The sequence below is a fragment of the Molossus molossus genome, unplaced genomic scaffold (genome assembly GCF_014108415.1).
Source record: "Molossus molossus isolate mMolMol1 unplaced genomic scaffold, mMolMol1.p scaffold_m16_p_3, whole genome shotgun sequence".
Lineage (NCBI taxonomy): Eukaryota > Metazoa > Chordata > Mammalia > Chiroptera > Molossidae > Molossus > Molossus molossus.
In genome coordinates, this window is record NW_023425366.1 from 103,647,299 (window position 1) to 103,675,091 (window position 27,793).

At 45.5% G+C, this 27,793-nt stretch overlaps 1 protein-coding gene across 1 annotated transcript in view; it reads left to right on the forward strand.

Annotated features, from left to right (window-relative positions):
* The window catches only part of GALNT17 (polypeptide N-acetylgalactosaminyltransferase 17), a 433,455-nt gene that overhangs the window by 151,236 nt on the left and 254,426 nt on the right, over positions 1–27,793 (forward strand). Inside the window, exon 2 of the mRNA XM_036279727.1 lies at positions 10,780–10,975. Coding sequence (XP_036135620.1) covers positions 10,780–10,975 — 196 coding nt within the window. The remainder of the gene's footprint in view (positions 1–10,779; positions 10,976–27,793) is intronic.

Here is a 27,793-nt window from a genome sequence, read left to right on the forward strand (position 1 = left end):
GGCCTTTGGGAGGTCATTAGGTTTGGATAAGGTCATGAGGGTGGGGCCCATGATTGGATTAGTGCCCTTCTAAAAGGAGGAAGACACCAAAGCCTGTTCTCTCTCCACCATGTCAGGACATAGCTAGAAGGTGGTTGTGTGCAACCCAGGGGGAGGGCCCTCACCAAGAATCAAATCTGCCAGCTCCTACTTTTTGGACTTCCCAGCCTCCAGGACTATGGGAAATAAATGTCTGTTGTTTAAACCACTTAGTCTATGGTATTTTGTTATTACAGACCAAGAAATCATGGAAAGTTTGAAAACATGATCATATAAACATGGTTGAAAGAATGGAGATGGTTAGCCTGGAAAAAAAGAAGAGATGAAGACAGGCCATGATAATGTCTTGTAATATTCGAAAATTATATGAAAGTGTAATTATATGCATGATAGATACAGAAAAGTCAGATCACTGTGCAAAAAGACCTGAGCTAGACTTTTTTTGAAATTTTATCTATTCGAGCTGTAAATCAGGAATTTCCTGCTCTGCAAGGTGGCGAGTTCTTTATTCTGGGAGGAACACACCACAAGCTGGGTGGCCCTCTCGCTGGAATTTCTGCACCGGATCCGAGCGGTCCAGCCAGCCGACCTCTCCTTCCTTCCAACTTAGGATTCTAAGTTGGACCCCAGGTGTACTATTGGTCTTAGACTTAGGGAATAATTTACTCAGATCTCTTTCACCAAGTGGAGCTCTTATAACTTGATTCAAAATATGAAGACTAACATAACCTTTGGACATTTATGACGGGAAACACTGAGGATACAAAGACAGAGAATGTCAAAATCATCATAACGTAGATGTCAACAAATGTCAAGATCAGTGTCCCAATATATGAACTGGGGAGTCAATATTGATGTGGCCTGAGTTCATGAAGCAATGCTTGCCCATCTTGAATGTCTCCAGGAGATGGCCGTGTGACATTCGAACGTGGTCATGTATTTGACCAGCCAAGCCAGTAATGCACTCATTCACTGATTTTTTCATTTATTCACTCACTTTATTCATTTAGCCATTCATTCATGGTGCAACATGTAGGAGGTGCTTACCGTGTGCCAGACTGTGTATAAGACACAAAGACGTCTTCCTGTTCACAGAGGCCTGTGCTCTTGTGGGTGAACAGCCAAGGATACATGTGATATGATGTGAGCAGTGCCGAGGCTGAGTTCCCCCCAGGAGCAGCATCTGACTTTCTGGGCAGGGTCGTGTTCAGAAAGGGTGTGCAGGGCTGGGCCGAGTAGACAGGATGACTGGCAGCTGTGCAGAGGGGCAGCAGCTTTAGAAGCATCGGAAGAAAGTGGGGTCTCTAAGCAGAGGGTGCTGCAGAGGGCGAGGCGGAGGCGGAGGCGGAGGCTGGGCAAGGAGCAGCTTTGCATATTACATGATTTGGGTATTTTTCTTCCAAAGGTAGCAGGGATGCACTAATGAACTTTAAGCAAGCAGTGATCAGATTTTCACGCGAGGACGCTCACTTGGAAGACAGTTTTAGCAGTTGACTGCAATAACTTAAGGAAGAGATGACTCAAGCTTGAATTGGGTAGTGGCAGAAGTGATGGGGAGGACGGGAGGGGTAGTGTCAGAGTCAAGAGATCTGTAGGAACTAGCACCAAAAGTCATTAGAGTAATGACTTTAAAAGTATTTTATGTATGTGTGTGTGTATACACACCTACACACATATGAATTGAGTGAATTTAAATATATATTTAGCACAAATATATACAGTTAATATATGTTTAACATAAATATTGTATAGATGTGGTATATATTATAATGAAAGTGCTTAGTATGGTGCTTTGTATCTAGTGAACATTTGTCGGTTTCGGTAATTATCGCTAACATTTGTATCCAAAATGGGCTATCCTCCCCCTCTTTCAGCAATATTTATGGACTAGCTTTACAGTCCTATTGATCTGCCTGTCATTTCCTGTTCCATTATCTCACTATCTTCATTATGAGAGCTTTTCGGCATGTTTTACTAGCCAGTCGGGTAAGTCACTTCGTGGCCCCTCTTCAGGCATTTCTCAGATGTCCTGTTTATCTCTTATCAGGATGGCTTCCTCACTCTCCCAGGCAGACCCGGCGGTGGGCCAGGGATAAACCTGGAAACATGGCTCATGATCAAGCCTACGACTGCGACGTCCCGATTGTCTGTAACTCTCATCCACTTCCAAATGCTGTAGCATTGCGGGATGTCCCTGGGACTCTGGGGCCTTCAGGAGCAGTTGGGCCTCCTTGCAGAGACCCCCCAACACCTGCTCGTCCAGCTGAAGACAGGCCGCGTGACATGACGGACTCTCAAGCTGTGTGTGTGTGGTGTGTGTGTGTGTGGTTTTCTGCATGCTGGGCTGTGGCCAGAGAGGAAGGGGAGCTTCCTGAGTTGACAAGGTGGCCCCAGGTTGCATTCAGTGCAGTCTCTCTCTTCCGGAGTTCGTGCGTCTGTTGTGAGTACCATCCTTATTTCTGAAAGAATAATGCCAGTTATCTCTAAACTCATCGGTTTCAATGGTGACCCTGGAAAAACGTATCATGCCCTGAGCTGTGTGAAGGGAGGTGGGAAGGCAGCTCAGCGCTGTTTAGAACCTCGGCTCTTCACAGTTGCCACTGCTGTGGAGCCTTCGTGGCTCGGGCCCAACCGAAGACACGCGTGGGCAGGTGATTGACTCCTGCTGAGCGGGCACCGGGCAGGCGCACCTCCAGCTCCTGGGCTCCAAGGGACACAGAGCTTCTCCATCATCCACAAGAGACATTGTGCAGAGACTAGGTGTTGAATGCACTAGAAGGGAATTCTTAACATTTCAAAGTGGAGATGCTTTTTATTACTTAACATTTGGAAAATTGTGTGACTCTTTGAGAAAAAAAATGTATAGCCTCACTTCCAGCATCTATGTAAAATGCCCTCTCCGTCACCATGCCACTTCATTAATTGCTTTATGTCCTAACCTGATACTGGATAGGGCAACTCCTCATTTTTATTCTCTTCACAAAAAGTGTCTATGTTTTATCACCTCCATCTTCTGGGTTAACTTTAGAGACTTTTCTTATGTTCCAAAAAGAAAAAAATCCCATTTGGAAGTACATTAAACCTATACAGCAGGCCCTTGAACAACAATGTTTTGTTCAATGTCCTTTTGTTACAACGTTGATGAGATGCCGTAGGAACTCTTGTTTATTTCAGTTAGCCTCTGGTAAAATTGGTTTGGTTACAGGTGGTTTCCCTTAGAGACGCAGAACTATCTCTGACGTTAAGTGAGGACTTACTGTACATTAAAAGTGAGGACTTGGTGTACATCATACCATTTCCTCTTTTAATTCAAAAACATGTCTCTCTCTCTCTCTCTCTGCCAATTTATGTATGTTTCATTGTATTCCATTTAGTAAAATTTTCTTTCTGTGATTAAAGTTCTGTCTAGGTATATTGTAATATTTGAGATACATATACATTCTGTATACACATCTATTGCATTCTGTATTCAAGTTGGTTATGGCCGGGATACAGAACACTGTTAGCATGTGAGCCTCTGCGTGTCCCAGCCCAGGCATCCTGCCACTTCAGCGCCCTGGAAAGCACTTACTTTACTGATGTGGCCATCCCCAGGTCACCAGGGTCCTTCCCACTGCCAAATCGGATGGCCTTTCCTAGGCTTGCTTTGTCTGTGACGATCATCAGTGCAGACTCTCTTCTTTAGAAATAGAAGTATACTGAAATACGGTGTCTTACCCCTTCTCTTCTCCTAGATGTTTTTCTCGCGGATTTTTAATTTTCTTTCTCGACATCACTTTACAATCAGTGGCCCCACATTCAGTCTCCAGATCTTATTTCTAGTCATCCATGTACTCAAACGGGGGTGTAAGACCTTAATGTGTCGGGCAGCGGGTGACCACATCCCTGCCCTTCAGGAGAAGACCTGGAAGTCTTCCTACCAGGATAGGTGAGAGGTATCTGTCAGATCCCAGCAAGAGACAGATGGCACGCTCAGAAGGGCGAGTGAAGAGATTTAGAAAAACAGTTACAAAGGTTTTGGACAGAGTTGAGGGAAATCAGCAAGGAAGGCCAAGGGATGGTGAGTGAGTCTAGGGCTGGCAACGGAGGAGGAAAGGTTGCCATGCCAGGGGTGGAGGGGGCCAGAGGCGGCAGTGGGTGACGGAACACGGGCTTAGCTATGACCCTAGACTGACCCTGGGAGAAGGCTACCTGATTGCAGCTAAGGCATGGAAGAATGCAGCCTCAGCCACACCACTGCCCAGCCGGGAGGGAGCTGGAGGAATAACTACCCCAACCTCTCTCTTTCTATCCATCGGTCTCCTCAAGGTGTTACCTGTTGTTGAACCCAACCCAGAGCAAGGGAGCCTTGATGCTGTCTGTACAGGTTTCTCTCCTGGGAGTACCGCAGGGGAATGGTGGACAGTGGATATGGGGAGAAACAGGAAGAATATCAGTATAGGTGCCATGTGATGACTGACCTCAGTTTATTCTTCCTCCCTTTATCCTCAACGTCTTCCCCAGTGACACCCCTGGGCTCTGCAGCTTTCAGCTGGAATAACTCGGGAGGTGGCGCCTGATGGAGAAGAGGGAATTGTGGGTCCTTCCAGGCCTGGTGCCGGGCCAGCCACCCATTCTCCTCCCTCGTTCCCTCTGCTGCTGCTTGTCCCCTTTGCCGATAGTGACTGCCATGCCTGTGAGCTCGCATGGCCTGCAGCGGCTGCAGTAGCTTCTGGCCGAAGAGCAAAGGGCGCTTTCAGCAGGGACGGCTCCCTGGTTCATGAGTCACCCCAACCTGGTCCAGTGGCAAAGTGAAGTGAAGACCAACTTGAGTCTTGTTGGTGAACTCGAACTCTTATTTTATCTTTGCCAACAGTTTCTTGGACCTGCTAAGTAAGCATATTAAAATACCAGTGTCAATTTTGCTGCCTTGTTGAACCTTTCTGGCAGATTAAAGTGGAGAGAAAAGGGGAGCACATGAACCACAAAACACGTAATTCACAGTTGTCACATCGCACCGTGAGGAATGATCTTTTTGAGGCTGCTAAGTGGGTGCCTTTCATAATGGAGGAAATAATGACACAGGAAAGGGGAAAACTCTCACTGGGAACCATCATTCCCTGCGTGTCCTTGGTGGGAAGCATGCATTCCTTGTCCTTGTCTTCATTCCAATTCCATTTTATAGTACACGCCCCCTGGCCGCGCGCCTGCATTGGAAACGCTGCCCGTAGGAGCGTGCTGGGCAAGCACAACTGAGAGGCCTTTCAGCCCCGAGGTGGCATTTAATGACCTGGGATTGGAAGTTATCTCTTCCAATGGACACAAGAAATGCTGTCATGTCAAGGGAAGAAAAAGTCATGCCAAAAACCACACAGAGGAAGAATCAGATGTTTTCCACTGAAGCTGCTGAGTTAAGTTGAAGGCCAGTTCTGCCTTATTCCAGGTTTCTTCCTTGACTCTTGGGCTCCTTGCTGCAGGAAATCCACAGCTTGTGGCTTGTGAGACAAGGCAGCAAGTATTGGGGAAGGAAAAGGGTGAATGAACAGAAGTACATAAAACAAGGAGAAAAACACACTGCCAGGGTCTCTTTATCATCTTTAAAAAAGTTATGCTATAGTTCACAATACTGTATGGATCACATATATGTCAGGTCATAATTATATCGTAACTACTAGTCACGTCCTCCTCCCAGCCTTATGATGGCGCTCTACCAGAACCTTTCAGGTTCTTTGTACGCCCTTCCCCATGCACGATGAATTCTGTTTATTGTGGATGTTCATAGTTTCACTACGTAAGCTTATGTCTCTATCTGATTAGTTTTGGAAACTTTGTGTAAATGGAATTATATGCATTTTTGATGTTTACTTTTGCTTTACATTGAGTCTGTGCTATTCATCCATTTATCTGTAAGCCATTCATTTTCACTGCTGTATAGTATTCTTCTTAATAGCCCACTACCATTTATTTACCATTCTTCATGATGTTTTCAATGTTGGGCTCTCCTTTCCTACAGAATTTCCTGGATAGAGGATCTGTGTGTGTGTTGAGGGTTGGAAGGAACATCGCAATCTGTCTCCATTACTTTGGGATGGTCAAATAACGAATCCTTCTGAGACTGTTTCTTCATCTCTGACGTAAACATGATCCTATCTACCCTGAGTGTCTAATAGAAAAATGGAGATAGAAGCATTGAAAACAACGAAAGCCTAAACAATCATCATCACTGGGTGGAGAGAGAGGGGTCAGATGGATTTACAAAGACAAGCAGGACGCTTAACCACTTGGTCCATATCGAGATGTTTCTGTAATTCTTTGTCTCATTTCCTTGAAGTCTTGAGCTTCAAATGCAGCTTTGATGATAGAACGTGAATGTGGAGCAGAGAAGAAACAAGCTTTGAAGTGTGCGATTCCTACCCTAGACATGGTGGAAGTGTACATGAGGCGTGTGCGCAGAGAACACATCCTGAGCAGTGTCTCTTTCTCCTTCTGGCTGCTCAACACCACCCCCCGCCCGTTAACCCCCATCCTTTATCATGGCGACCTCCTTGCCAACGGTGCCAGGTTCATGTCTCAGGCCTCCTCTGCTGTCTGAACTTCCATTCTCGTATGTTCCAGCCCGGACGGGACATCTGATCCTATGTGAATGTCCCAGGGATGCCCCTCTACCACATGTAGAGAACAGAACTCCTCTTCCCAGACTTTCTTCTGTATGCCCTCCTGTGAGTGGTTTGACCACGCAGTCCTCCCCCTGGAAACCCCGATCTCACTCACTTCTTCTCTTTCTCTTACCTACACTTGTCCGTCTCCTGCCTTGTGACGTATCTCTTAAATATTTCTCAAATCACTCCTCTCTGTTTGATCACCACCACTGCCTTAACGGGGACCCCTCCCATCCCTTGTCTGGGCTGCTGCAAGTGCTCTTGAAATGGTCACCTTTTCTGTCACCAACTCAGGTCTGCCCTTTACATCTCTAACTACACCCAGAACCGAGGTCCCTCCTCCTCTTTATATCTCTAAGTACACCCAGAACCCAGGTCCGTCCTCCTTTACATCTCTAACTACACCCAGAACCGAGGTCCCTCCTCCTCTTTACATCTCTGACTACACCCATAACTCAGGTCCGTCCTCCTTTGTATCTCTAACTACACCCAGAACCCAGGTCCGTCCTCCTTTACATCTCTGACTACACCCAGAACCCAGGTCCATCCTCCTTTACATCTCTGACTACACCCAGAACCCAGGTCCGTCCTCCTTTACATCTCTGACTACACCCAGAACCCAGGTCCGTCCTCCTTTACATCTCTGACTACACCCAGAACCCAGGTCCGTCCTCCTTTACATCTCTGACTACACCCAGAGCCCAGGTCCATCCTCCTTTGTATCTCGAACTACACCCAGAACCCAGGGCCATCCTCCTTTACATCTCTGACTACACCCAGAGCCCAGGTCCGTCCCCCTTTGTATCTCTGACTACACCCAGAGCTCAGGTCCGTCCCCCTTTACATCTCTAACTACACCCGGAACTCAGGTCCGTCCTCCTTTGCATCTCTAACTACACCCGGAACCCAGGTCCGTCCTCCTTTACATCTCTGACTACACCCGGAACCCAGGTCCGTCCTCCTTTACATCTCTGACTACACCCAGAGCCCAGGTCCGTCCCCCTTTACATCTCTAACTACACCCGGAACCCAGGTCCGTCCTCCTTTACATCTCTAACTACACCCGGAACCCAGGTCCGTCCCCCTTTACATCTCTAACTACACCCAGAACTCAGGTCCGTCCCCCTTTGTATCTCTGACTACACCCGGAACCCAGGTCCGTCCTCCTTTACATCTCTGACTACACCCAGAGCCCAGGTCCGTCCCCCTTTGTATCTCTGACTACACCCAGAACCCAGGTTCGTCCTCCTTTACATCTCTGACTACAGCCAGAGCCCAGGTCCGTCCCCCTTTGTATCTCTGACTACACCCGGAACCCAGGTCCGTCCTCCTTTACATCTCTGACTACACCCAGAGCCCAGGTCCGTCCCCCTTTACATCTCTAACTACACCCGGAACTCAGGTCCGTCCCCCTTTGTATCTCTGACTATACCCGGAACTCAGGTCCGTCCTCCTTTACATCTCTGACTACACCCAGAGCCCAGGTCCGTCCCCCTTTGTATCTCTGACTACACCCGGAACCCAGGTCCGTCCTCCTTTACATCTCTGACTACACCCAGAGCCCAGGTCCGTCCCCCTTTGCATCTCTGACTACACCCGGAACCCAGGTCCGTCCCCCTTTACATCTCTAACTACACCCGGAACTCAGGTCCGTCCCCCTTTGTATCTCTGACTACACCCGGAGCCCAGGTCCGTCCCCCTTTACATCTCTGACTACACCCGGAACCCAGGTCCGTCCTCCTTTACATCTCTGACTACACCCGGAACCCAGGTCCGTCCTCCTTTACATCTCTGACTACACCCAGAGCCCAGGTCCGTCCCCCTTTACATCTCTAACTACACCCGGAACTCAGGTCTGTCCCCCTTTGTATCTCTGACTATACCCGGAACCCAGGTCCGTCCTCCTTTACATCTCTGACTACACCCAGAGCCCAGGTTCGTCCCCCTTTACATCTCTAACTACACCCGGAACTCAGGTCTGTCCCCCTTTGTATCTCTGACTATACCCGGAACTCAGGTCCGTCCTCCTTTACATCTCTGACTACACCCAGAGCCCAGGTCCGTCCCCCTTTGTATCTCTGACTACACCCGGAACCCAGGTCCGTCCTCCTTTACATCTCTGACTACACCCAGAGCCCAGGTCCGTCCCCCTTTGCATCTCTGACTACACCCGGAACCCAGGTCCGTCCCCCTTTACATCTCTAACTACACCCGGAACTCAGGTCCGTCCCCCTTTGTATCTCTGACTACACCCGGAGCCCAGGTCCGTCCCCCTTTACATCTCTGACTACACCCGGAACCCAGGTCCGTCCTCCTTTACATCTCTGACTACACCCGGAACCCAGGTCCGTCCTCCTTTACATCTCTGACTACACCCAGAGTCCAGGTCCGTCCCCCTTTACATCTCTAACTACACCCGGAACCCAGGTCCGTCCTCCTTTACATCTCTGACTACACCCGGAACCCAGGTCCATCCTCCTTTACATCTCTGACTACACCCAGAGCCCAGGTCCGTCCCCCTTTACATCTCTAACTACACCCGGAACCCAGGTCCGTCCTCCTTTACATCTCTGACTATACCCGGAACCCAGGTCTGTCCTCCTTTACATCTCTGACTACACCCGGAACTCAGGTCCGTCCTCCTTTACATCTCTAACTACACCCGGAACCCAGGTCCGTCCTCCTTTGTATCTCTGACTATACCCGGAGCCCAGGTCCGTCCTCCTTTGCATCTCTGACTACACCCAGAACCCTGGTCCGTCCTCCTTTATATCTCTAATTACTTTCTGATCTTGATATCACAGAAAGTAGATTCCTGTTTTGAAAGAAGCAGGAAAGGCGATGAACACAAGTCTTGCCATTATGTGCTAGAGGACCTGTGACTGGGGCAGAGCTGTGGGCCTTGGACTTGCCTGAGGACGCCCTTCTGGGCGGTGTGGTTCCTCCTCAGTGAGGTGGGCTGTCCCGTAGGCTGAGGGAGCTTCCACAACCCAGTCTGTGGTCTGCTTGCCAGTGGCAGCTGTGAGACTCTTGTACATAGAGTCCTGCACGGTGTGTGTGTGTGTGTGTGTGCGTGTGTGCGTATATACTTGTGTGTATGCGCGCGTGTACATATATACTTGTGTGTGTGTGCGCATGTACGTATATACTTGTGTGTGTGTGTGTGCGCGCGTGTGCGTATATACCTGTGTGTGCACATGTGTATGTATATACTTGTGTGTGTGTGTGTGCGTATATACTTGTGTGTGTGTGTGTGTGTGTGTGTGTGTGTGTACTGAGTACCTTGAGCATTTGAAATGGCCAAAGGGAATGAGAGCCCTTAACAACAAAAGTTTTCTAGCCGAGCAGTAAAACCTCCCATAACTCTAGGATTTAAAAATGTCCATCAAGCTGTTTATTGTCTAATGCAACAACAGTTATAAAGCTGCCACCATCCGGGAACCCGCAGTTGCTCAGTGAGGCTTGTTACCGGGGCCTCCTTCTCTGTTTGGCACATTTACCACCCTCACGGTTTTTTTCTTTTCCTCCGTGATTTATTCTCAAGCATTTCGTATTTCCTTTGCAATTTAGATGAAATTTAAATAAAACTGTTAGGTAAAGAAGCGTGTCGGGCTGTTACACAATTTAAACTCATGATAAAATCGATCTGGATATCGTTCTCGTTCAAATGAAGTAAAAACAACTGCATTTGGGCATTTTCCCGTTACCACTCCTACCCGTTGTGTGGGTCGTCGCCTGGCCCAGCTGGCCTGCTGTCATAGCCCCTCGGAGAGGGGAAAACAGGCATGAGTAATGGCCCCGGTCTGCCCCATTTCCTGTGTCCTCCTGTGTCCCCTTTCTCCCAGTAGGCCCCCACTCTCTTTTAGAGACCCCAGTTCTCACCAAGGGGGAGAGTTTAGGTAACAGCACCGAATCCCACAGCTCACGGTTGTCTTGCCCTCCTCGCAGTGTAAATGTGTTCAGAGCCTATTCCCAAGACTGTTGAAATGAAACATAATTTTTTTCTGTGGCAGGTAATGTTAAAATGTCCACTGAAGCTGGATCTGAGCTTGAATGACATATCCTGGTATGGTGGTTTTCAAATAATTCTTTCTTTTCCCCCTCCTTTTTCTAGGCTTATCCAAATCCCTTGGGCTCATTGAAGGTTATGGTGGGCGGGGCAAAGGGGGTCTTCCTGCCACCCTGTCCCCAGCTGAAGAGGAGAAAGCCAAGGGACCGCATGAAAAGTATGGCTACAATTCCTACCTCAGTGAAAAAATATCACTGGATCGTTCCATTCCGGATTATCGTCCCACCAAGTAAGTTCTGGTTCCACCGTTCAGAGGAGCTTGCTTGAACCCAGGCTGTGCCATTTCTTCATGTTGTTTGTAACCAGTGAGGGAGCTTCTACCTCAGTCTCCTCCACAAGCAATAAAACATTGATTATGAAATATTAGCTAAATAAAATATTTTAATTTTTTTGCCTGGCTGGTGTGGCTCAGTGGTCGAGCATCAACCCACGCATCAAGAGGTCGCCAGTTCAATTCCCGGTCAGGACACATGCCCAGGTTGTGGGCCTGATCCCCAGTGGGGGGCATGCAGGAGGCAGCCAATCGATGTCCTCTCTCATCAATGTTTCTATCTCTCTCTCCTTCTCACTTCCTCTCTCTCTCAGAAAAGTCAAGAAAGAAAAAAAAAAAGATTTTAATTTTTATAAATGTTACCCGAAAACCTATAGAAAGTTCTGCAATACAAAAAGTTTTCAATTAAAAAAACAGAAATCACCACGATCTCGTTACTTATAGATAATAACTGGTAAATCCTAGTATATTGTCTTTGAGTCTGTATTCTCTACAGATAATGAGCATATGATGTATTGTTTTATCTCTTTTTTTTTTATTTAACATAATGTCATGAGCCTTTTCTGATGTTATTATGATCATTATTTCCATTGTTCAGGATTTCGGTTATTTAATTGTTCACTATAAATTATAAATAACACATTGATGAATATCTTCCCATTCAAGTCTTTATGTATATTGATTGGATATTTATTTTCTTAATTCATACTTCTAAAAGTATAATCCATTTTTAAAAGTTTATCTTTATTGTTGAAAGTATTACAGATGTCCCCTTCTTCCCCCCATTGACCCCTCTCCCTGCTCCTGCACCGCCCCCGCCTCCCCCACACTATTGTCTGTGTCCATTGGTTATGCATATATGCATATAAGTTCTTTATCCTTAGATCACATTCTAGGAATATTTTTGGAGACTCTAGACACTTATTGTGATATTTCCCTCCAGAAAGTTTGTAGCAATCTGTACTCCTTTGGGAATTTTACGTGACCTTCTAAAACTGGGTGCGTCCATTTAAAAACCATTTTGCCAAGCTGATAGGTGAGAAAGTCATCCTATGGCTGTTTCTGCTTATGCTGTTTTGTCTGATATTCTTGGCTTTTAAAATTTGTTTGCATCTTGATTGTCTTCTGGAAGGTCTTTGTTCTGTATGCTCTGATTTAAAAATTATTTGTTTTCTTCTTGTGAAATAGAGGAAAGAAATTGTCCATAGAATCAAGATGCTGGAGGAAAACCTATTTTCTAGGCAGGAGTTCGCCTTGGCCTCTCAAACAGATTTTTTGTTTTCTGTGAGTGTACCCTTGTTTAGAGCAGATTATTTCTTTTTCAAATGGGTTTTGTACAAATCAGTTAAGTATCCTGGTTACTGAGAAAAATAAATTCGAGATAAAGAAAATTATCTTAAATGGATTTAAAATTACATGATTGGCGGAGGAACCTGTGAAATCTCTCTCCCTGCCTAATAAGCATGTATTCATTTGAATCACTAGGAAAACATACATCACCCCTGTTGGAAGCTGTTTTGTATTCCTGGACTTTGGCTCTCAAAAACATCTGGCTGTTTTCATTTTCTGGTACTCTTTGATTAGCCTTCCTTATTTGGATGTTGGCAAACAAACAGTCATATATTTTTTCACTCCTATGAGAATAAAAATGCTTCCATCACAGAGCTACTGGAAATGGATCCGTTGAACAAATATTACTGAGCACCTGTTATGTACCTGATGCTTTTTCCCACACTAGAGGCAGAACATAGGATAAGACACAGTTCTTGCCTACTTACTATTTGTTTAGCGAGGGAGACAGATGTGCAGGCAGATTAATTAAGCGCAGTGTGGTCTGTATGGTGTGTATCAGGCCAGAGTATGCATAGCATGTTCAGGAAGATCTGGGAAAGATTCCTGCTGAAGGTGGTGCCTGAGCTTAATTTTGAAGGACCAATAACGGTTGGAAAATTGAAGAAGGAGAGAGATAGGGGCAGACCAGGCAGGGAAACACCAAGATCAGAGTTAGGGGTGTAAATGAAAACAGGGTGTGCTCAGGGAAAAATGTATAGCTCCACAGTACTCTGCTGTGTAGCATGGTGGCTTGAGCATACCACTTATTTCTGGTTGCTCCTGAAATGTTAATAATATAATAGTAAAGGGCTAGAGAGGATGGCAGCCTACAAGGGACAACTAAATGGACAATGGCAGCGGGGAAGGGTCACCTACAAAGTTTTAGAAGCTGGAAAGAGGACGGATGAAAGGTAACTGACGGCAAATGGAATGAGGCTGAGACCCAATCTCCTGAATATGGTGGAGAGCGGTGGTGCGAGCAGGAGAATGTGGCCCTGTCATACCTCAGAACACCAGAGACCCAGGAAGGGGAGGTTCTGGATACTTCTGATGGCTGGGAAATAGATTTGAATAGAAGAATTGCCGTTGCCTCTTTGGATCCTTTCCCCAGCTCTGTACAACCAGAGTCTGGCCTTTTCTACCTGGTGGAATATGGGAGGTTTACTCTTCGGTGAAGGTGAGCTCTGGGTTTTAGTTTATAAGGTGTAGCCTAGGACAGGGGATAAGGCTGCATACTAAATAGGAACACCCTTAGCCTCATTACCCTTCAAGGCTTTTCTATCTTCTTAGTCAAGTGTTTGAAGAAGCCACTCTGAGGAAGCCATCTAGACTAAGAAGAAGGCCAGTAGATCTGGGAGTTGGGGGTCTAGCCCCAAATGGTTGGGTTCTGCTCATTAACTGTTAGTGAGTTGTGCCTGTCGTCAAGCTCCATCCAACTACATGTAGCTGTTTTACTCTAAAATAAGAAAGGAAAGTGAGGATCCCTGCACATCTCAGGAGAGTCTCTGTTACAAAAGGCCTTAGCAACAGCAACAGAAAACACATTTGGAGGAAACAGAGACTACAAACTTTATAATTCATGACATAGAGATATCTTGCAATGGTTGTTTTATTCACAAAACAAGAGGCAAGTGCTATGTTAAAGTAATAATTAGAGAATGAAAAAAATCTTAGAAGTTATAAATGAGATAGAAAAAATAATTTGATAAAAGGTTGAAAGACAGCATTGAGGAACTCTTCTGGAAGATAGAAAAAAATGTAAAAGTAGGAGAGGAAAGACTTAAAAAGAATTAAATCAGTCCAGCAGGTTCAACATCAACTAATAGGAATGTCAGAAAGAGAACAGAGAAAACAGAAAAGAAAATCATTAAACAAATGATATAAGAAAATTTCCCAGAACTATAGAACTTTCAGATTGGAAAGTCCCACCCAACACTTACATGATAAATGAAAGGAAAAAATATTAACTTCAGATTAAGAAATGTAAATTTATAATTTTAGAACAGCATGGATGAGGAGGAAGTCCTAAAAGCTTTCAGAGAGAAAAACAGCTCAAATATAGTTCGTATGGGATTTCTCAGTAGCAACATTAAAAACTAGGAGACAAGTTAAATGCATTACTTTCAACTTAGAAATTTATAGTTAGCCATAGAATAGTTTGTGTCAAGAGCAAGCACAAAGTAAATACCTTACATTTACACAGGGTCTCAACAAGTTTACCTTCCCTGCATCTGTTTACAGGAAGCTACTCAAGGATATGCTCCAGTAAAACAAGGGAGTAAAGTAAGAAAAAGAATGACAACAGGATTGAGGAAACAGGACATTCAAACAAGAGAATTTAAAACAGATCCCAGAAAGATGATGAAGGGCTGTCCAGAAGCATTCCAGGGTGACAGCTATATCAGCCGAGAAATCAGCCATTTCACATTAGAACAGGAGGATAGAGGGCTATAGGGGGTATGTGTCAAAAGGGGGGCAGGGGATAGAATTATTTGATTACTTAGTATTTTTAACTGTGTTAAGATTTTTAAAATTATTATTTTATTGAGGTATAATTGACATACATTATATTTTTTCAGACATATGATATATAGATTTGATATTTGTCAACATTGCAAAATGATCACCACAATAAGTCTAGTTAAAATCCATCACCATACATAGTTATAGACTTTTTTTTTCTTGTAATGGGAACTTTAAGATCTACTTTTTTAGCAACTTGCAAATATGCAATACAGTACTATTAACTGTAGTCACCATGGTGGACATTGCTACCCCATGACTTACTTGTTTTATATTTGGAAATTTGTATCTTTTAAATCTCTTCACCCATTTCTCCCACTCATCCACCCCACACCTCTGGCAACCACCAATCTTTTTCTCTGTGTATATGAGATTGTTTGTTGCTGTTGTCAGACTCCTCATATAAGTGAGATTATATGGTATTTGTCTTTGACTTATATCACCTAGTATAATGCCCTCAAGATCTATCCATGTTGTCGCAAGTGGCAAATTTTTATTCTTTTTAAGGCTGAATAGTATTTCATTGTGTGCATGTGTATGCATTTGGGTGTTTGTGTGTGTGTGTGTGTGTATCACATATTCTTTATTTGTTCATCTCTCTGTGGACACTTAGGTTTCCATCTGGCTATTGTAAATAATGCTGTAATACATGGAGGTGCATATATATTTTTGAATTAGTGGTTTGGATTTCTTTCAGTAAATACCCAGAAGTGGAATTTCTGGGTCATGTGGTAGTTCTATTTTTTACTTTTTGAAGAAATTTAAACTGTTTTTCATTGTGGCTGCACCAGTTTATATTCCCACCAACATGGCCCAAGGGTTCCCTTTTCCTCCACATCCTTGCCAACACTTATTATTTCTTGTCTTTTTGATGACAGCTATTCTAACAGATGTGAAGTGATATCTCATTGTGGTTTTGATTTGCATTTCCCTGATGATTAGTGACAGCTGAGCATTTTTTCATGTACCTGTTGGCCATCTGTATGTCTCCTTTGGAAACATTCAGATTCTCTGCTAATTTTTAAATAAGATATATATTTTTTGCTATTGAGTTGTATGAGCTTTTTAATGTATTTTGGAAATTAACCCCCTTATCAGATATCTGATTTGCAAATAGTTTCTTCCATTCATTAGGTTGCCTTTTAATTTTGTTGATGGTTTCATTTGCTGTGTAGAAGCTTTTTAGTTTGATGTAGTCCCACTTGTTTATTCTTTTCTTTTGTTGCCTTTGCAAGATTTTTAAAACCATTCTTTCAGAAAGCTTGAGACTGGATTAGTGTTAGACACAGAAACAAAAAGGCTTGTGTAAAAGCAATTATTACCTACACAACAAAACAAGTTCCTCAAGAAAGGAATTGAAATTCCATACACTCTGTGACTCAGCTGTGAACACTATTGTCATACAAATGTGAATAATGGATATTTATTTAACTACAAATTATAGTATAACTGTATTGGAAGAGGGAGGGGGCGAAATGTGTGTGTGAGGTGGGTGGTGTAAGAAAATCGAATATTCATTTTTAGATACAGAAAACCAATGGAAAGTGTCTAAACTTTAAACGTCAAGAAATAGTAGCACATTCATTGTTATTTTAGAAATGGAGATTAGACAGTGGAGAGGAGACTATATATGCTTGGTGTTAATAAAACAAAAGTTTAATTAAGCAATAAATGTAAATCTGTCCCAAAATATTAAGCACAAGGTAAGAAGGGTGGAAGGAGGGTAGAAGAAAGCTGGAGATCTAGGTGGAAGGACAGGGCCACATTTGGAATTTGAAGGTGGAATTAGAGATTAATTGGACAGCTTGCCCACGGGCCGTACATGATCACCAGGGTCACCACTGTCGGTTGTGGCTTCACGGCAGACATTACCAAATTAACCTTTTTTTTTTTTTTTTTATCCTCACCCGAGGACATTTTTCCATTTTTTGCACAGATAGAGTGGGAGGGAGAGAGAGGAAGAGAGAGAGAGAGAGAGAGAAACATCGCCGTGAAAGAGGCACATCGAGTGGCTGCCACCCGCACGACCAACCAGGGCCGGGGACAAACTGCAACCGAGGTACGTGCCCTTAGCGGGAACCGAACCCGGGTCTCTCCGGACTGCAGGCCGATGCTCTAACCGCTGAGCCAAACCGGCCAGGGCCCAAATTAACCTTTTTAATTTCAAAGTAGTCCTTGCCACCCAAGTGTGGGAAAAACCTTGCCTGTAGAAGCAGCACTTTGTTTATGGGAGCCCCTCGGATGTGAGGGGAGGCAGCTGTCGGGCCAGAGCAGCAACTCCTTCTTCCCCCTCAGTCCAAGCCCAGGAGGAATTCTCCCCCAATGGGCAAGATCCTTCTGGGGAAGCCCCCGCAAAAGCTCTTCCACATCTAACAGATTTAAATTGGCTTATTCTATTGCAGATGTGACGCAAAACCTCATGGTGCTTTAATTCTTACTGTTTTGTTATTAGACTGCTCTTGAGGAAATTGTTTCTCTTGCTAATAGGAATGAATTTTTAGGTAGTTATGGGATTAACCATTTGCTTGTCATAGTTTATGCAAATGGGTTCCAAACTGCTGTTTTTTCCTTTCTCTTTAATTCTGTGATTTTTTTGCTTCCACTGGACAGATATTTTAAATGTGTAAGAATCCCAAACTGTCAGTCTCTCCATTGTCCTTTCTTCGTTGCTTCGAAGCTGCGGAAGGTAGCATCCCTCAGGTACTTACAGATGTTCCATTCAGCGGCTGTTCCGTGACGCTCGGATCTCCTCCGCCCGCCCAGAGCTTACTCTGCGAGTGCAGGGTCTGTGGCTTTTGTTTAAAATGCTTGCCCATACTGTTTCAAAGCGGCTTTTTCAAAAAAAATTTTGTAAATATTCTTCTTTCTCTTATTTGGAGATGCTAAAGGTAATGCTTTTTATGCTTTTGATATGTGTGAGTGGGCTTGTCTCCTAGGCTCTATGCTCTTCCTTTGGACTATATTCTTTTCTTTCCTTCTTTTTTTTTTTAATTGTTAAAAATGACTTTTGACTGAAATGTCCAATCCGCCAGGCACTGTGCTGGCAGCCGGGAGAGAAGCAGGCGCCTGGGCTTCCTCCCAGGGCGTCGTCACTAGACAGGCATTGGCGTGCTGGGGGGGCCGGGGAAGCACAGGGGTGGCCTTCGTGTTAAGGGTGAGGGGACATTTTTCCTCTAAAGAGAACGCAGGGCATTTGAGAGAGAAAAGAGCATGTGCAGGAGGAGGACTGGAAACGTTCTTGGATTTGGGGGTTCGGGGAGCAGCACAAAATCTTGGCTGAGCTCAGAGTTTCCAGAGTGCATTGTGGAAGAGATTGGGGCGGGGAGGAGCCCCACAAAGCTCCTCATGTGCCAGGCTGTGTTAAGTGGGGACCTTATGGTTTCAGTGGACGCCAAAGGAGGGTGTCAGGCAAGACGGTATTATTGTTATCCTCCGATTTAAAAAAATGATGCCTGAGTGTGGGAGGAATGTGGGGGATAGGTTAGAGGACATAAAGGCTACTGACGGGATGGCTAAAGATATGTCTCTTCTCCTGGCTGGTATGGCTCAGTGGTTGAGCATCGACCTAGGCACCAAGAGGTCGCTGGTTCCATTCCCGGTCAGGGCACATGCCCAGGTTGTGGGCCAAATCCCCAGTGGGGCCGTGCAGGAGGTGGCCAGTTGATGTTCTCTGTCATCGATGTTTCCGTCTCTCTCTCTCTCTCCCCCTTCCTCTCTTTCTAAACAATAAAGGAAAAATTTTTAAAAAAACCCAACATATAAAAAATAAAAAAGATACGTCTCTCCTCCCTCTACCCGCCGTTTGCCCTGCATCAGCTCTGTGTGGGGCACTGACCCATGGAGAGGAGAGGGACTTCTGATGGCGGGCGAGTGTTTTATAATGATCAGCTGGCTTTCACGGCCATTCTCTTTCTGTAACAAACCAAGGACTAAGAAGAGATGGAGCAGAATGGCTAGATTCAAGAAAAATTTTCCGAGGACTAGCAAAATGAGGCAAGTACTTGAATATGGACAAAGTGGGTGCATCCAGGAGTTTCTAGCTTGGGAGTCAAAGTGGAAGTGACTTCCTTAACCAGGAGAGAGACCCCTGTAGACATACATGTTCTATGGGGAAGGCGGCAGTTCTGTCTGCCCAGGGTTCCCCATGGTGAAGGGTTTCTCGAGGTCACAACATGAGACGAATCTGTCCAGCTTCATTCATTATTTGGCTCTGTGTGTGCAAGCGAGAAGGTTAAACATTTGGTGACACCAGAAGCCAGTCAAGGCTCCGTAACCCCCACCTCTTCCCCGTGCTGAGATATTCCATCCTCTATCATATAATGGCATATTAATTATGTGCTTACCCAATTATCTCGTAATGCGGAGGAGGGACCCCTAGCAGCCCTGAAATCTGTCTGTGTATTACAGCCACCGCGGAGGTCCCTGAACACATTTTATGGCTTGCCTCCTCCTTCCAGACTGTGTGGGGAATTTATGGGCAGTTTCTACTACTGTTATCTTCAATTTCTCCTTTGGCCTCCTGCTTATAAATCCCGATGTCAAGTTTCTTTGGAATTCATTTTACTTCACTCAGAAAGTCTCCTCTTCCCTTTATTGCCACAAACTCTAATCTGTTATATTCCGACCGTGTCTGCTTTGAGACACAGGCAGCGTGGGGTGTCTGTGGACCATCTTCAGGTCGTGTCCAGCGGGCAGCCGCATGTTTGGGTCTGGAGGTCAGGAACGATTCCTGGGCTGGCCGTGGAAAGTTGGGAATCATCTGTGCCCAGTGGGTATTTTAGGCTGAGTCTGTGTGTGTGTATGAGTTGTGTGCGTATGTGAGTTACGGTGTTACAATGGAAGGAATCTACTCATGGGTCAAGACTCAACTCAAGTTCTCCCTCCCCCATAAAAGGGGGACATCTGATAATTGACGCTGTGACTGGGTGTTTGTTGTTGGTTTGTTTTCTGAATCATTCCTTGGGCGATAGATGTCCTGTGTCTCATAGGTTGGCTTTCATGTAGAACAAAAGCCCCCTAAAGATGGCCAAGGTCCTGTGTTCAGCTTTCTCTTTCCCAGAGGTCGGCACAGAGGGTAGCTATTTAATAATTGCTTGTTGGTTGAAATAATAAATAGGTGTATGCTTGGGAGTGTGTCTGAATCACTCACCACAGTAATTATTCCCTTTTATTGACTGCCTTTTATGTGTTTGTCACTGTGCTGCATGTTTTATTGATCTCGTTTAAATTTAACTGCTCTCTGAAGTAGCTGTTGCCATCTCTGTTTCATAAATGAGGAAAGGGGGTGGGGGTTTGGAAAGGTTGAGCAACCTGCCCGAGGTCACACAGGTAGTAAGTGCTGGTGCTCAGATTCAAACCCAGCTCTGTGTGTGTGTCTGCAGGGCCTGTGTGTCTCCCCCGCCACCAGGGGCCCTGCCTATCCTTCCCCGTCTGTGGACTGGAGCCTTCTACTCCGCACTGGTATTACCAGAGGAAAAAGAAATTCTGAGTCTTAGAGACAGGACAGTCTCGGAGGATTGTGTGTGTCCGTGCGTGTGTGTGTGTGTGTGTGTGTGTGTACATGTACGTGTACTTCCTTAGTCGCTTCTCTTGGTCCTTTTACTGCCCCCCCCCCCCAGCTGTAACAGGATTCCACTCCCACAGCGGCTGGGACTTGGATTTGATGAACTGATGCCCATTAAGGTTGCCTAGTATGTAGTGTAATATGGTTGAAACCCTCTTTTTTGTTGTTGTTTTTGTTTTTATTCCTCACCTGAGGATATTTTTCTATTTATCATCGGATAGAGTGGGAGGGAGGGAGAGAGAGAGACAGAGAGAAACATTGATGTGATAGAGCCACATCGACTGGCTGCCTCCCGCATGACCCGACCAGGGCCGGGGATGAACCGCAACCAAGGTATATGTGCCTTGACTGGAATCGAACCCGCGACTCATTGGTCCGCAGGCTGACACTCTAACCTCAGCCAAAATGGCCAGGGCTATGGTTGAAACCCTCTTTAAGGGATCGAGTACTTTTGTAAAAGTCAGGAAAAGTAAATTTCAAAATCTGCTGTCAGGTTTAGGAAACGCCTTACTGTAGAGTTGATTTTACCTAGAGGCACAACCAGGGGGGACTTCTTCCCTCACAGCTGGTCTTCACCAGCTGTGGGGTGAAGGGAAATATGCAAGTAAGGGTGCCCTCCCTTTCGATATGTGGGGACGATAATTCCGGAAGTATGTGTGGGCGCACGTTGATCCCGCATCTGTGCGTTCCCTATGTCTGAAGAGCATGTCTGGGTCACCCCAAAACCTAATGAGAGCGCTTTCCATGGAGGTCAAGAGCGTGGGCTTGGAACTCTCTGCTCTAATCCCAGCTCCTCCTCTTCCTGGCTGGGCGACCCTGGGCGAGTTGTGTAACCTTTCTGTGCCTCGGTTTCCTCGTATGTAAAATGCTGCTAATCTACTTCATGGAACTGTCGTGGGAGTAATGGTTCCATGTGAACTGCGTGGCCTCGTCTCGGCCCTTCTCCTGTACTGATGGCTGTGAACAGTGAGCATTAGCTGCAGTTATTGGTGGACATCCTTGGCCACACAGTCCCCTTATCCTCGAGACCGGCTGCATGGGCTGAAGGACCTGCAGGAAAGTGTGTCCCTGAAAAGTGGGTTATACTCTGTGTCTCACTCACAGGGAAAACTTGGCTCTCGGGTCATTATCATGTCTTGTCCCCCCCTTGGCACAGAAATCCGGGGCACCCGGCCTGAGGCAGACCCTGGGCTGGGGTAAGTGCCTAGGAAGGGCACGTTCGCCTCCTCAGGCTCTTCTGGGAGGGATCAGAAGGTTCGGCTTTGAGATTCCTTATATCTTACTTAGGAAGGAGGTCAGTCAGGTATCCGGAGGGCAGGGGCACGTGGGAAAGCGGGGTGGGGAGGGGACTCACTCTCTCCCGATGCTTTCTTTCTTTTTTTTTTTTTATCCTCATCCATGGACATTGTTCCATTTTTTGTTCAGATAGAGTGGGAGGGAGAAAGAGAGAGAGAAACATCGACGTGAAAGGGACACATCGAGTGGTTGCCACCCGCACAACCCAACCAGGACCAGGGACAAACTGCAACCAAGGTACGTGCCCTTAGCGGGAACCAAACCCGGGTCTGTCTGGACCGCAGGCCGACGCTCTAACCACTGAGCCAAACCGGCCAGGGCTTAATGCTTTCTTAACCATCATCAACAGTGGTCAGACCAAAGACACAGTGCGGTGTATTTTCTTACTTTTTCGCAGATTGAAATGATTTTTTCCACATACGGAAATAACTTTTCCATGAACAGGGCTGAATATTAAAAAGCCCATTATAGCATATTTCTTAAAGGGAGGTCTCCGGGGCTTTCTAAAAATGTAGGTGTGAAGTCTTGGCCACTTTCTCTGAATGAATTCTGTGTGTTGAGAAGCTCTGAAAGGTTAGGGCGGGTTTGACAGATTGGGCACTGGCCGGCTCTGCTGGTCTGCAGAATGCCCGTGGACTCAGTGAAGTTCGGGTGTTTGAGACTTTTGGTGTGGGCTTGACTGCACCTCTAAAGCTTGGGTGGGGGCGGCTGGGAGGGGCGGAGGGACTGCTCCTGCATGTTTTTTTTTTTTTTTTTTAATAATTTTTCTTTTATTGATTTTAGGGAGAGGGAGAGAGAGATAGAAACATCAATGAGAAAGAACATCGATTGGCCGCCTCCTGCGTGCCCCCCACTGGGGATCGGGCCCACAACCTGGGCATGTGTCCTGACCGGGAATCAGACTGGCGACCTCTTGGTGCATGGGTCCACGCTCAACCACCGAGCCACACCGGCCGGGCATGCTCCTGCATCTTGCAGGGACCTGGGCAGCAGGTCTCTGTTGTCTCAATCAAATGCTCTTGTCTCAATATCCCCAGCTGTTATAGTCAAGAGGTGAATGGCTTAGTTTTTATTGTTATTTCCTGCCTTCTGTGGAAAGATGTGAATCCTGGAATAAATATGATTACTCAAAGGGGCACGGCATGTTCTTTGGGTAAAGGTGTCAGAAGTTGCGAAAGTGAAAGGTAGAAGCTGCTGTAGGGCTCGCGTCCCTTCTTGAGGAAAAACATCTCATCTTCCTACACCAACAACGCACAGCCTCAGCTGCGCATTGAAATCAGCCGGCGAGCATTTAAGAGTGGGGTGCCCAGACTCTACCCCAGAGTGAGCGAACCAGAATCTCCAGGAGTGGGGCCCAAGCGCCGGTGTTAAATTATTAATAAGCTCCCCAGGTGACCTGGCTGTTTCACAAGATGGATGACTAGTGAGTCTGTCGTGTTTTAGGAGGTAGGGGCCTTGCATTGAAATCAGCAGGGCTGCTGGTTACAGATGTCTCTGTCCACTGTGCCACAGTGCTGGTAGACCAGAACAGAAGCTGTAACTCTGTATTTTTCCTAGCTCCCTGGGTGATTCTTAATTTTAAAATGTGAGCATCCTCTGGCCCCACCATCTTCTGAGAATCTTCGGGTATGAAGGCAGGTCGAAGAGAAGACGGGGGTCAGGACAGGGCAGGAGTTCCCACACTTGGAGAAGTTCCTGTCCGTTGTTGGTGGTGGTTCAGATTGTGTCATTCCCTCTCTCCCCACCTGTTCCTTCCTGTCCTGCATTCTCACGTTGCATCCATTTATTTACCCAATGAAAGTTAACAAAAATCAACCTCACTTTGAATTATTTGCCTTTTAGAATTTTATAATACCCATGAAAGGGTTGACAGCTGTCTGGGGTGTCTCAAACACAGAGGTGTGGAACAGAAAGTTAAATATGGAGCCAAGGTACTATTTGCAGTATGAGAGGCACCATCAGCGCAGTGGGGGTCAGAGACTTTGCTGATTTTTAAGAAACGATTCCTGCTTCCTGCTAGAGGCAGTGTCAGCCTGGACCTCAAAGTTTATGAATTGACAAAATTAGTCCAGTCTTTCACTGGGACCTGAGTGGATGCTCATCGAAATGCATTGAAGTGAAGCCACAGAAAAGAGACCCCTCCGCTTCTGTTCTGGATAGCGTTCTGGACAAGATTCAATTTCGTGCATGAGGAACTTGAAATCAGTGGATAGAAACCAGTGCGAAACTTGTCTTATCTATGCAGGTGGATCTGTTCCGTGGCCTGTTCACAACCTCCAGGGTCACTGAGTTCCAAATTCACGTTCCCCCAAATCACATTCCCCCAGTGTAGATATGCTTATGGAAAATGGGACTCTTGATTTATAACCTTCATTCAAACCAGTGTTGGAATTCACATAATTGGTTGTCCTTGCTTTTGTAGCCCTTGGATGCTTTCTGTAAGGATTGTAGGCACTTTCGAACTGTAGGAGAACAGGTCACTTCAACTAGTGATCCAAAATGTCTATCATGCTGGTTACTGGAGACTCTAGACTTGGAACCAGCAACCTATATATTTCTAGGGGATTACTGTGCCTGCCCAGTTCCACTGTCCCTCACTCTAGTAGTGCATCTAAATTAAAACACACACACACACACACACACACACACACACACCCTATAAGAAAGCCCAAGCTAGCCGACATATGCCCAGAGTAGGCTAATTCCACTCTGATTTGTCCTGAAAACAGTTGTTTCTTAGCCCTGGTATAAACAATAGAGGCACAGGTCTCTGCATCACGAGGCCTTCTTGTCATGCGTGGAGTTCTTCGCTGCCCTAGCTCCGTGGCGGAGCAGGCGAGTGCCACGACACCTGGTGACCCTGTGAGATTCACAGCACTGGAAGAGCTGGGGGAGAAATAAGGATTCTGGTTGAATGGGCTCAATTCAGGTATTAATGGGAGCACTACATGGGCACTGCAGAGGGGGACAGGCTCATCAGTATTACAGATGGAATGCCCTTGGAGCTAATTTAGAAGAAAGTCTGATCAGCCAACAGAGCTTTGAGGATGGATGCACGAAAAAGAAGACGGTGGCATATGGAGCGAACATATTTGTTCTTGGAAAATCAGTAGAAAATGTTTAATGTCATCATAACCTCATTTGCATAAAAATAGTCATATGCAGCAAACCAAATGAAAGCAAAGAAAAATGCAATGGAACCAATGCTGTTCGAGTTTCATTTCATTATGAATAACATAAATAATTCAATAGAATAAATAAATACAGAATTGCTTCAAGTAGGTGTACTGCAAATTATTATTCCATGAAAATTCCTTTAATGGTACCTTTGTGATGATGCAGTAACGTGATACACCTTCGTGGGCAGCACCTTGCTGTATGCTTGACCCTTGATCATAATATTGAGCTCTTTATAACTCTCAAATGTTATATGGACACAAATGAATTTTTTAGTAGCACAGTCCCATTCATAACATGACCTTGAAGAAGTTAAATAAGCTACTGCTTATCTTCATCACAGTGACTATAGTCCCACTTTGCAGGTGCATCTGCTTAAGCAACATCTGATGAGCAGAAATAAGATGAGTCTTCAGCCGTGCTCTCCTAGCTACATAATTCTTTTTTTAATTAAAGGAAATTAATTTTTATTGAATTTATTGGGGTGACTGATGAATAAAGTTATATAGGTTTCAGGTGTACAATTCTATAATACATCATCTGTATATTGTATTATGTGTCCGCCACGCCAAGTCAAGTCTCCTTCCATCACCATTTATCCCCCTTTTACCCTCTTCTACCTCCTTCTACCCTCCTTTCCTTTTGGTAATCACCATACTGTTGTCTGCCTACGAGTTGTTTTTTTTGTTTGTTTATTTTTGCTTAATCCATTCACCTTTTTCACCCAGCCCCCAACATAATTATTTTTTCTTTTTTTCTTTTTAAATCCTCACCCGAGTATATTTTTCCATTTATTTTCAGACAGAGTGGGGGGGGGGGAGATGGATAGAGAGAGAGAGAGAGAAAGAGAAATATTGATATGAGAAAGACACATTGATCGGTTGCCTCCTGCACAACCCCGACCAGGGCCGGGGACAAACTGCAACCAAGTTACATGCCCTTGACTGGAATCAAACCTGCAACTCTTAGGGCCAAGGGCCGGCGCTTCAACTGCTGAGCCAAATCAGCCAGGGCCAACGTAATTCTTTTTTTTTTTTTAATCCTCACCCGAGGACATTTTTCCATTTTTTGTTCAGATAGAGTGGGAGGGAGAGAGAGGAAGAGAAAGGACACATTGAGTGGCTGCCACCCGCACGACCAACCAGGGCCGGGGACAATCTGTAACCGAGGTACGTGCCCTTAGCGGGAACCGAACCCAGGTCTCTCTGGACCGCAGGCCAACGCTCTAACTGCTGAGCCAAACTGGCCAGGGTCCAACGTAATTCTTAATAAATATCTGCAACTTGGTGGCAGGATTAGAGCCATTGCTTTTGTCTTACAAAGTCTGATGAGAATTCTTGTGTAGGCATAAATTGTGGCTTAGAGAAAATGTATTAGTTAATTGATTTCAACAAACATTTTCACGGGCTACGTAGATAGCCATGGGCGTGTACTTTGGGAGTTACAACAGGTGTGTGTGGTCTAGTCTCTGTACTCATTTGGATTTATTGATTTCACTCAGTGACTACTTAGTGATCCACTGCCATGTACCAGGTACTGTGCTAGGTGCGGAGATGATCCAGGGAGACATAGTAAACTGGAAAGAAGTCCATGGTGATAGATTGTGATAAGTGCTTTAAAGTAAATAAACAGGGTGCTCACTTTAGAGTAACTGGCAGTGGGGTTGTACTTTAGAGAAAGGCCAGTAGGAAGAAGAGCAGGTGAGGATGGGCCAGCAGAAACTCTCCCCTGAAGGGAAGAACAGTCCTTAGAGAAGCCCTGAATTTGGAATGAGCTTGGTTTTATTTGGGAGCTGCTAGGAGATACTGGCAAAAGGTTTGAGGAGGACAGTAAGGTAGGTAAGAACCAGATTATGCAGAGCTGCATGCAGTGATAAAGAAGTTGGAATTTAGCCTGGCTGGTGTGGCTCACTGGATTGAGCGTTGTCCCATGCACTGAGATGTCCCAGTTCAATACCCAGTCAGGGCACATGCCAGGGTTGTGGGCTCAATCCCCAGTGAGGGGAATGCAGGAGGCAGCTGATCAGCTGATCGATGTTTCTCTCTCACATGGCTGTTTCTCTCTCTCCCTCTTCTCTTTCTGAAATCAATAAAGAAAGAAAAAAGAATTCTACTTTGGACGTGTTAAGTTTGATTTGACTTACAGTCATGCAGTTGGGGATATAAATAAGCGACTGACTGACTTGTGAATTTGGAACTCAGGAGAGAGGTTGGGGCTGGATGTAACACCTTTGGAGATGTCAGCATAGAAGCAGCCGTAGAAGCTGAGATCACTAAGTAGAGCCGGAGATGAGGCCGGACCCAGAATTAAGTGCTATACCCCGCTAACACTTAGAGCAGAGACGGCAAAGAGGAATTCGGTAAAAGATGTGCAGAAGGAACAGCTAATGAAGGAGGAAGAAATCCAGGGACATGTTCTGACATGGAATCCAGAAGAGGAGACTGTTCCAGAAAGGTGTGGTCACTAGCCCGGAGTGGCACCGAGATGCCAGAGGAGGTGTGCAGTGGGTCTGGCAGCAGGAGGGTCATTGATGATCTCACAAGGGTACACAATCTCGACAGGTTGGTTAAGGAATGAATGACGGGCGGGGGGGATGGAGAGAGCAAATTGACTGCTCTTGACAGATTTTATTGTGAAGGGAGAAGTCATAGGGTTGTAGCTGAGAGCTCTGAGAATCAAAGGAGTTTATTGTTTTCATCATTGCTCATTTTTAAAATTTCATTTTGACATAACTTCAGACTTACAGAAAAGTTGCAAGAATTCTACCTACCCTTTACCCAAATGCTAACATTTTACAATATTTTTATCTCTCCATATACACAGATTTTTTCCCTGAATTGTTTGAGAATAAGTTGCAGGCAAGATGCCCCTTTCCCTCTAAATAC